The sequence below is a fragment of the Nestor notabilis genome, unplaced genomic scaffold (assembly GCF_000696875.1).
Source record: "Nestor notabilis isolate BGI_N333 unplaced genomic scaffold, ASM69687v1 scaffold19583, whole genome shotgun sequence".
Classification (NCBI taxonomy): domain Eukaryota; kingdom Metazoa; phylum Chordata; class Aves; order Psittaciformes; family Psittacidae; genus Nestor; species Nestor notabilis.
Genome location: NW_009921721.1, coordinates 10,093 through 21,059, shown reverse-complemented (window position 1 = coordinate 21,059; position 10,967 = coordinate 10,093). Strand labels below are relative to the sequence as shown.

General features: G+C 39.8%; 1 protein-coding gene across 1 annotated transcript in view; it reads left to right on the top strand.

Moving 5' to 3' along the window:
• Positions 1-9,767, top strand: part of EAF1 (ELL associated factor 1) — a gene marked incomplete at its 5' end in the record, with an annotated part of 16,646 nt that extends 6,879 nt beyond the window's left edge. Inside the window, 3 exons of the mRNA XM_010011282.1 lie at positions 213-379; positions 7,008-7,238; positions 9,327-9,767. Coding sequence (XP_010009584.1) covers positions 213-379; positions 7,008-7,238; positions 9,327-9,373 — 445 coding nt within the window. The remainder of the gene's footprint in view (positions 1-212; positions 380-7,007; positions 7,239-9,326) is intronic.
• Between the last annotated feature and the right edge of the window lie 1,200 nt (positions 9,768-10,967).

Sequence of the window (10,967 nt, the reverse complement as noted above, 5' to 3'; positions counted from 1 at the left end):
GAACCACATCTGGATTTGAAAATTCATTTTGTAAGAGTTGCAGTGTAGCTGTATATGCTTATTTGTCACTGAAAGCAAGTGTTGCATACAGAAAGCTGTAATTCACTGTTTATAAAACAGAGATTTGTACAGATGATGAATTAATTCAAGGATACTGAAAAAGCTGAATATAGTCACATAGTACCATTGAATGTCTCTGGTTGTTTTTTCAGAGTGGAAGGTAGCAGTAAGATCTCAGCCCGAATAGAGCAACAGTCTGCCCGAGCATCTCAGCCTCCTTCACAGTTCAGAGCCCTAACCAAACCAGCAGTTGGACCTAAAACTTCTCCTTTGAAAGATAATCCCTCACCTGAGCCTCAGCTGGATGACATAAAGAGAGGTAAAGAAGGGTTTGTAGTTTCCTGAGTTTTGGTTGGTTTTGTTTTTCTTCTTTATAATAAAAACTATAACTCTGCAATTTATAAAAACATTAGAATGTTCAGGGATTAAAAGATGTTACTTGACAGCTGGTTTGTCATCTTTATGTCTCATTTTAAGGCATCTTAGTGAATTATTTATACTGTTCTGCTGGCATAGATATTTATACTGCAGTCTTCTCTGGCATGAGAGAACTTCCTCTTTCTGGATCATTTTCTCTCTTCCAGGCTATTCCTCTCTTCCTAGAAGAAGATAAAATAAGCGTAAATTCAGAAACCTGTAGCTGAGTGCTAGACGAGTTGAATGAGTGTCTTAGGCAACAACAACAACTAAAGCCAAGATCTAGCTATGCAGTCGAGTAACTTGGACGAAAATTATTCCTACAGTGAGTAAGTTTGGAGCCATTTGCCAATGGGATGGAAGGGCTGGGTAGCTATGTTCACATCACAAGACCTGGAGATTGTGGCATGCTAAGAAATGCTAATAGGGGAGGGATGAGAAAGTGAAGAACCCTGCAGCTTCCCCTTTACCGCAGCCACTGCTCTGCAGCTTTGGTCACATCTGCCATATAGTTGCTCTACTTCTGTTAAGGTACTTGGAAGAGATGATGGCTCAACTCGATCTCATGCCCCAGCAACACTTTGTCTCAGTGTTTCACTGTGGGCAGGGCATACTTTCTTTGCCCATGTCCTTCCTTTCATACTGGTGTAATACCTGATTTTGCTGTGGATTACACAGTCAGAATGAGGGAGATTTTTAATTTCAGTTTGTATTTGGGTCTCTTGTGTTTGTCTGGTATCAGATGCAATTATTTTATTTTAAGATTGTTCTTTCTGTCAAGGTTTGTTGGGTTTTTTCTGGGTCTCTCTTTCTTTCTCTTTTTTCCTCTGTCCCATATAGCTACTTTTTTCCTGTAGACTTAGCCTGTGTTAATTGCCCAGACTATGTTAATGACTTAACAGGCTATTTTTTTCAATTCATGGTAATCACTACGGGACATCTTTACTGCTAAGCTATCTATGTGTTTGCGTAAGTGCTGACTGGTCTCACTCTTTCACAGCAGTAGTATTATCAATACCTGGATGCTGGTCAGCAGACAGAATCAACATCTGAGAGTCTGTTAGCTACAGTTCCCTTAGCTGCATTGCCATTTTTATTTTCTGTGTAATAGGTAAGGAGAAAGATAACACATGCTATATCAATTTAAATATTGAATTAGTTGTGAATTTTAAATGTGGTTTGTTGTTTGTTGATGGGGTTTTTTTCTTGTAATAAGTTACTTAACCATTGGGGCACTCTTTTGTACACATACAGCAATTTGTAAACATCATGCTGTAGTAGAGTGATTACATTTGTCTGGTGTCACATCTGTTCTGCAATGACCATTTTTTAGTGGTCTGAAATGTGTCATATTGTTTAGAACTGTCCCAGTATTTATTTATTTTTTTTGCCACCTGATCATCTTTATTGGAAAGTACCTCCAAATAAATAACCTGTAGAGTTCTGTTTCCAAACTCAAGCAAAAGAACACCTGACTTGTACTAAAAATAGGACTTCAAGCTGGTGTTTTATAGGGAGAGTTGTTCAAGGCCCCAGAAGAACACAAATACTCGAGCAGGGGTTTCTTTGCTTATCATGCATACTCTTTATAACTTTCTTCTAGCATTGATTATCTAGAATGTTAACATTACTAAACCATGTATATCATAAGAACCTACTTTGGAAAGGTAGTACTAAAATGACACCATTCTGCAATGAAAATAATTAATAAAACTTAACTGTAGAAGCTGTGAGGTAATCTTCAGCCCTGTCTTTTTTATGAACAAAGACTTGTAAGTTCTAAAGAGACTGTTTTTTCCATTCAAGCAGTAGGGTAAAGTACCTCCTATGTATGAAAGAAAGATAATGCTGAAGTCCTGTGGGTTTTTTTTGTAATGGACACAGCACGGAACTTACAATCCCCAAAGGAGATGGTTGAAAGGATTTCTGGTGCTGTGGTACTCTCTTGCTCCCAGTGTACCCTACTTAAGAGTGTGGTAAGACACACAGTCTTCATGATGTTCAGTAATAGTTTTAAGGTACCCTCCAGCTGCTCCCCTTACCAGCCATTCCCATAGCTCCCCTTACAGAGGAGCTGGGAAATGAACTTTCAGGTAGGTCAGTTCTCTGTCCCATTACACAGCTGTTCAAACAGCAATGGTCAAGGACAGAGGCAGAGCATGTAGGAGCTGAACCAGTCATTTCCTTCATGCAGAAAAGCCTTTGGGAGGGCTTCCTTGTCTAGGGTCCTGCACCAGAGGAATCTTTTCCCCTACAAGTCTTTATATTGCCCTCCTGCCTGAAGGGAGCAAAAGAGAGGGTAAGAGCTTTTTCTGTTTGAAAACTTCACTACATTTGATGACATTTCATTAAGCAGTGAACATTTGCACACATATACTACAATGCAACCATTTATGTGCCTGAAATAATCAGCTTTTAGGAGACATATTTGATCATGGCAAAAATGTTTTCAATAACATTGACATAATTACAGCATATTGGACTTGGGAAGAAAGTGGAGGTGGGAAAAAAAGAGGGGAAAATAAAACCCACAGAAACATTTCTGGTTTTGGGGACTGTAAATTCAGTGCTTAAATATCTGAGCAGATCTTGTTTACCTAAATGCAGCTGTAGTTGGTAGGGATTATGCCTTAGCACTGTGTTTGTCTCTTAAGGACATCTCGGTCACACTTTGTGCACCTCAGTTGCCTCTTCTAGCTGTCATCTCCACATGCATGAAGTGCCAGTATTAAGTTGATTTCTCTCCACCTTGCATACCAGTATTAACAGTAAGCATTCTGCTATAGGCATACAACCTTATTCTCCCAAAAGCTGAATGACTTTGTTTTCAAAAGTCCTTGGTGTTCTTGCAGCCCAAGGTTAGAGCTTTAGTTAAAAATTCTACAGAGCCTATTGGAATTGAGAAGCTATTACTGGTTCTTAAGTAGTAAGAACACTTAGAAATGATTATGGAAATAAATTAGGGCATTCGATACTGAATATATACAGAAGATGTTCCTGTTGAGAAAGGCTCTTCTGTTTGTGTAATGATTTCTGACCTTGAATTCTTTTACTCTAAAAACTGCATTGACTGCCAGTGTAAAACAGTAAGCCCTTTTGTTTTCTTCAAAGAAAGCCTATAGTTGTAGCATGAAATGTGCAAAAGTTAAGGTTCCCCTAACAGTGCCAGTCTTTTCAGATGGTACAGACTCAATTAAGGCAAGTGTTCAAAACTCTACTGTATGAAAAGCTTTTGTAAAAGTAACTGCTGCACATCCTAACTCTTGTCATCTTTTAAACCTTTAAGGCACATTGACATGAGGCATTTGCATTTTATGGCGCAAAAAGATCTAGGAAAGGCCTAACTCTTGTTGTTCAGCTTGGCATATATGTACACATACACAAACACAACTATTTTAATTGGAGGTACTGCAAGGAAATGTTTAGCCAGGGCTTCAGTACCTGTAACTGCACTAAGTATAACAGGCAAATAGGAAAATGCAAAATCAGTTTTAAAACACATGTAGTTTTTCTGTAGTGCTTTGGTGTCATCACTGGCTTAGCTACCATCTTTGACAGCGTGACACAAGAGGGTTTTGAACAGACTTCCTTAGTGATCCCGCTGGACTTCTGCCTATCAGATTTGTAGCAATACAGCAGCCACCATAACATCAGTGAAAATCATTACTTTTTTCTCATCTACACAGACGAGATATTTAGAATTCTGGGCTCAAGTAATTAAGAGACGAGAGAGACCTGAAAGGAAGCTGGCAGCCTGTGAGGCAAAAGTTGGCTTGAAGATGGGCTTGGACCAAGTTTCCACCAGTGACCACTGTCACTAATAACGCCCTTAACTTCCTAGTCCTTGAAGCTTGTGACACTGGTGCTGTTTTGCTTTTCCTGCCTGTATTCAGCATAGTAAGCCATACCACTTCTTCAAAGCATTCTCCCTTTCCCCCCCCTCAAACCAGCCTCTTTCATGGGCTCTTAGTTTTCTGCAGAAACCCCTTACTTTTCAGTCTGACACTAATCTCTAGCTCTGTTTAAAATTAGCTAGGCTAATCTTCTTTCCCATTCATCAGACCATTGCTTACTTCTTTCATTTATCTTCTTGTTACTGTATTGAGTTCAAACTTCTTGTTTAGATTTCTTTCCTAGTTCTCTGGAGTGCATTTCTTGTTGCATCTTTTCCCTTTCACCACCAATGGCTCTTATATTGCTTCACCTTCTTCACACTATTTTATATGATGCTTTCTGGGCTGCTGTGTTCTCAGCCCATGTGCCAACACTCCTCCATTTCAGCCACAGACTAGCTCTATAAGCATTACTTCTCAGATGTTTGTCCTGTATTAGACTTGTTTACCGAATCATTCTGCAATAGGAACGGTGGTCTGTATGTGATTGCGCTTGCTAGAATCCAGGATATTTCGAATAATATATTACTAACATCACTATAACTTACAACTATTAACTCCATCACTAGAAGTGCATGGAAATTTTACGTCATTAAGCTAGGGAAAAGAGTTTTAAATCTGGACATTTTGAGGTGAAAGAACTCTTATTCCTGTTTACCTTTTTAGCTTTCCCCTATGAATTTCTTATCCTTAAACACTGGGAACATTTGAATTTGAAGTCCTTGATATGGGTATGCTTATCCTACCCATAATAGAATAGTGACTTACAAGTGCTCGTTTGCCTGTCAAGGAGTCAAGGCATGAAATGGATTTTTAAAGCCTGCACCACTGTGTTGGAAGGGTAAAAGTATTATCTTCTGCTGGCCTAATCATGTATTCTTCCTTCCTCTTCCAGTGGTCTTTTCAATTATTGTCTTCACGATGAAAGACTAATTTTTAAGTGCCATACTAATAAAGTACAGAGAGTACATGCAGTCTAGCCAGGGATCTAGAGTTAGGAAGAAATTTAGAGGGAGCCCCACTATCCTTAATACCCAGCTACAGCTAGTCATATGGTTGTTCCTTTCAATATGCCTTCCTTGCTTCTGATTCAGTAGAACTACAGCATTTGAAATAGAGCTTTGAACTTAGAAATTGAAAAATAGTGGGTTTAAAACTGGCAAAACAAACCTTAATTTCTCAAACCAGTACATGCTGAGCTACAGGAACTCTCTCCAGCAGATAATGTGGAGGCTGAAAACTTAGCTGTTACTCTATAGTGTTAAGCAGCTCAAGGAAAATGTGCCTTATTAAAAAAGGGGAGAGTTCTGGTTGCTCAGACTTACTCCTGCAAGGGCAGGAGATAAGAAGCATTAAAACTGTGCCATTTTTACATAAAGGAAAGACTCATTTTATGTGATCTGGCTATGCCATACACAAGAAAGATGTCCCAGGCTGGGAAGCTGGGGTTCATGTTGCTTTGAAACACATCTGGCCTAAGGTGAATTACTTCAGGCATCAGTTCTCCATTTGTCAGGTAGAGATGATAATATCTCATCTTTCTCTTCTTTCATTCTTGTCCCTTTAGCCTGTGGCTTCTCCAAGACAAGTGCTGAATTTTAACTTTGTGAGTGTGGAACTACTAGCACAAGAAAAGCTTGTATTTTGAGGGTTTCACATCCTATGCTTAACATATGTGTTCTCTTATGGAAACCTGCCTAGGTGAACTGAGTCATTAGATACTTGACTTCAGGTGGGTACAAAAGAATTGTTCTCTAACAGTGTTTAGGCCACTTAACGTTATTGCAAATTTTAACAATATGGTATGATTTGCAGTGAGTTACCTTAATAGCTGTTTAGTAACCAGTTGTTCAGCCAAAACTAGCTATTGCTAATGCAGCTGTCATGGTGCTGTCATGGTATTCAAGTGTTTCTTTGCACTGGAAACTGTGAGTGGGGTGTGTCTGGCTTGAATAGCTTCCCAGTTTCAGAGTAGTCTCTGTATTTCCCTGGCTACTTGTAAGCTCTCTAGCAGGTTAAGGTATTATTGCCACTCCCTGACATGTGAATATTCTCATCTGCCCCACTGCAAAGTTAATCAGATGTCATCCATCTGCTTCTGAAGTTTGTTTAAAATGAGATGTGTGACTTTGCTCTGGAGCAATTTCATACGTATCTGAAGTCAGGGCAGTATTTGTTGTGATCATGTGCCTCTGTCTATCCCTACCCACTTTTTGTGTTTTCCAAAAGCCTAGACACCACTAATACCTAACAATTTAGATTCTTCCACCTTAAAATGCTTTTTAAAAATGGGCTGGCTGTTGACCTGTAAAACTCAATCAGAAAATGTACTTACTATGTATGTAGAGCATATAACCCATCAGAAACAAAAGAGGCAGGAAGTGCTTTCAGGAGTGTAAAGCATATAAATAATAATAGTGGAAGTGAAGGTTTTATGATACTGACCTGTGCTGTTGCTTCTTTACATTTAGCTACAATAACTAAGTAAAAAAGTATTGGGAGTTTTGTTTTTCCTTCTTCTCTTTCATGTGAGATATTTTGATGTGGTAAATTACACTTGACAAAACTATTGCATTTTCCAAAATTCCATGGGGCACTATTTATGGTTTCAACCAGATGAATGTCCTTTTATTTCAGAGCTGAGAGCAGAAGTTGAAATTATTGAGCAGATGAGCAGCAGCAGTGGAAGCAGCTCTTCGGATTCAGAAAGCTCAGCTGGGAGTGAAGATGAAAGCTCCAGCAGTGAGGGGGAAGAGCCAGCACATGTTTCCCCTTCCCAGCCACCGCACCAGCAATATAGCAACAGGAATGCTATTGCTAATGGCACCAGCAGGTCACAAGGAAGCAATCAGCTCATGAACACGCTCCGTAAGTAAAGGCTTGTGTCTTATTACTGTGGGAAGCTGCTTGAGAGCACTCATTTTCTTAGCATGTTAGGCTAACTCCATGAAGTGCAGTTTGGCAGATAGGAATCCCAGGGAGTTGCACTGGCTGAAATATGTGGGCAGCTTTTCTGAACAGAAGGCCAAGACCTGTTTGAAGGGGTGGAGATAGCTTCAGTTTGGTCTAAAGTCTGTGGGCATCAGTGCAATGGCCCCTATTGACCATGCTGACCCTTGGTTCAGGCATCCAGGAGGAATGAGTGGGTAGAAAACTCATCATTGTGGGAGGATCTCGTGCACCAGAGAATGGGAATTACTTCAATGTGAAACCACAGATTAGACATAAATAGTGGGATTGGCACATATGTCAGTTAAAGGTCTGTAGAGAATCATGAATGGCACAAGGCTGTCCTGTGGTCATAAATGCACAGTCTCTGTGGTCTTCATTATTAGCTGCCTTGCTTTGTCTGAGTGTTAACTTTATACTGCCTGTGTTGGTCTCAGCTGCATTTTCACAAATACCACATTTTGAAGGGAAATTTAAAGTGACAGGTATTTGGTTAAAATATTTCATCTGTGGTGTTTGCAAGCAATGAATCAATACAAACTCACCTCCACCCTTTAAAATGTGTAAAAAACGTTTTTGAAACATAGTTTTGTCCCATGAAACTCTTTCAGGGGAGATGGTTTACATCTCTGTTGCTCTTTCCTTATGCTGGATCAGGTAGATTTTTAACTTAGTGGAGTTAAAATACTGTATTTACAAAAAACTAGAACTTAGCTATCATAAATAGCTCTTAATTCCGGCTGAGGCATATTTGCCTACATCTCTGGGCATCCATACAAAGGAAACTGGTGGAGCTTAAGTACAGATAAACGTAGGGTTTCCAGCCTCAAGAAGACAAGTATGTTATACAGACAATGCTGCAAAGCCCTGCTGTGAAACTGGAGAGGCCTGTTGGTCTTCCTGTCAGTAATGAATATCTAAGTGAAATCCAAAGTTCGACAAAGTCATTAGGACTCTCCATTTGCCTGTTTCTGCTTGCGAGCTGCCTCTTCCCTGCTTCTCCTGGGCCATGACAACAATACTGCAGAGGTTATTGAACGTCAAGAAGCCTCTGACTCCAGGAGAATTTGGGAGCTGGTCAAAACAAAACAACTGCTCCTTTTTTCAGACAGTGATAATCAGTCTTTGGATTTCGGATCCTTTTGCCAAGGATTAATATGTCCTTGAGCATTCAAATCACTGGTGACCATCTACATGTGTACGTGGAACCCACGTTCTTTCTTAATAAAAGGGGACAGGAGATGAAGAAATCGAGGGCATAGCCATTGAATAGCTGCTCAGCAGCTGTTTGGGGCAGCACAGTGAGAGAATGCTGGAAGAGCTGGGTTTAGTTACTAGAACACAAGCATGATTCTGCCTCCTTTTATCCCCTCCATCTCACCAAATCACAAGTGTTCTGCAAAACAAGGTCTGAGGCTGTAGGTTTGATCCATATCCTGGCTGCCTTTTGTCTGATCTCTCTTTGCACTTTGGAGGGGGGGCCCTTGCCATCACAGCATGTGTCAGCTTAGTTCAGCTGATAGTCTCGAGCTGTGATGGCTTTAACATTCCTTTTGGTTTATTGACATATGGGGGCCTTGCCTTGGCTACCCAAATGGTCTTAAAACAAAAAATCTATTTTAAAAGGGCTGAGAAAGCCAGGGAATTCCGTAATGCCTTGTCCCAGCAACTCCATGCACAGGAGTTTGGCTGGTAGAGGCTGTGGAATGCCTTCCACACCTGCTAGCGTGGGGAGTGCTATTCTCCCACCAGTGAGCAGCTTTGGTGGCTGTTGAGCCAAGGACACTCCATCTGGCCTGGATCCCACCATGTATTAGCCCCATGAAGCTCTTAATGTTCTTGGGCGTGGAGTTCCATTAAATGACAGATGATGTTTGCGTTCATTTATCATGTTGATATTATTTAAATCTTCACGTATAAATGTGACTGTCCTTTGGTTTGATTGCTGTGAAATGTGAATTAACACCTACTCACTTGTTGTGTTTTGTTGGGTTTTGTTTTCCATAGGAAATGACTTGCAGTTGAGTGAGTCTGGAAGCGACAGTGATGACTAGAGGCTGAGCTTTTGCTGTTTCTGTTACATACACATGAAGAACTAATTTACCTTGAAGCGACCGTTGCCTATGAAGAGGAGCTGGCACAGAGGTAGTTCCATGTGTGGAATTCTAATAGAAGAAATGCATAGCCCTGCAAAATAGCAGATGTCAAGGGCTGTTTTACTTTGTGAATTAAGTGTATATTTTATGTATATTCTTATTATTTTAAAGCTTTAAATAGATATGTACAGTGAGTAAGCAAATATATGTTCCTATATTCCTGTCCATCATCTGTCAGTTTAATGTGTAACTATATGATGTCCTCCAAAAATACCTTGTTTGTAGAAGATATTCAGCCCATCATTACTTTGGGGGGAGACTTTTGTATATAGGATGAGCATGAGCCAACAATGAGCTTAAAAAACCATGCAGGAGCTAATGTGTGCACTGAAGTGGGACTGTCATAAATTAAGTTTCAATACCAAGTTGATTGGTCTGGGACTTTTCTAATGTTGTATTATTATTATTATTATTATTATTATTATTGCTATTTATGGTTGATTTAATGGACTTACTTTTAAACAGCTGGAAGATAGGAATCATAAAACCATGTTTGTCACAAACCTTGCTGCACCAGTGCCTTATAAGCAGTTTTTCTTAAATAGCACTTTGATTCCTGCCACCTTTCCTATAGGAAGCAATACTGAAACTTCCTCAGATTGCTTTTGCAAACAAGAGCTGTATTTCACATACAGCCAGCTGTACTCTGAGGGCAGTTAACTCTAGCAAGATAAAGGATATACATCAATCACCTGAACGCTTCCAAATAAGAACTGGATCAGCATTTTCTCTTGCAACTGAAGTGTCTCATTTAACTCAGACATTCAGATCTAGTCTTCCGAAATATGTAGGAGCCCAATTAGCTGTGAAATTGCAATGTTACAGATACAAGATGTTGGACTTGCTGAAATTGTAAAAGACCAGAGCCGCCTTTGCAGTTCCTGGGGAATGCAGAAAGAAGAGATGACTACATAATTAACTGTGAAACAGCGAAGTCTCTCTCCAGCCACAGTTGTCCAGGCAGACTTCAGTCTGTATTGTCTGTTGGACAGGATCTCTGTGCTTGGCAGGAGTACAAAGGACATTAAATATTTACCTAGGATGAAATTCACCCCTGTTTAAGGGGGTTTAAAAGGTGCTCAGTTGGATTATTATTAACTTGGTTTTGCTCATATGGAAAATGAGTGCCACAAGCAGCCTCTTAGAGCTTGAACACCGGGCTGACTTTTTGTAACTAAAATTAAACTGGCATAGGACAAGCGGCACCGCAGTTGTGGTGTAATCCAGGGGAATGGGAAGCTGAATTGGATGCCTCTCCGTTCTTCCGTGTCTTTGCACTGCTTTTGTCTGTTCATTTGTGTTTAACTGGTTTGTTTACTAAGCTCTTTGCTTTTTTTTTTTCCCCTTAATTTTAAGGTGTTGAAGAGCAAGGGGACATTTGAAAGGAGATGTTATTTAATGGTTTATTTTTTTGCATTAGATACATATTTAGGCATATTTTTGCATTATTGTACATACATTTTAAAATACTTGGGATTTTCTAAAGTGTTTT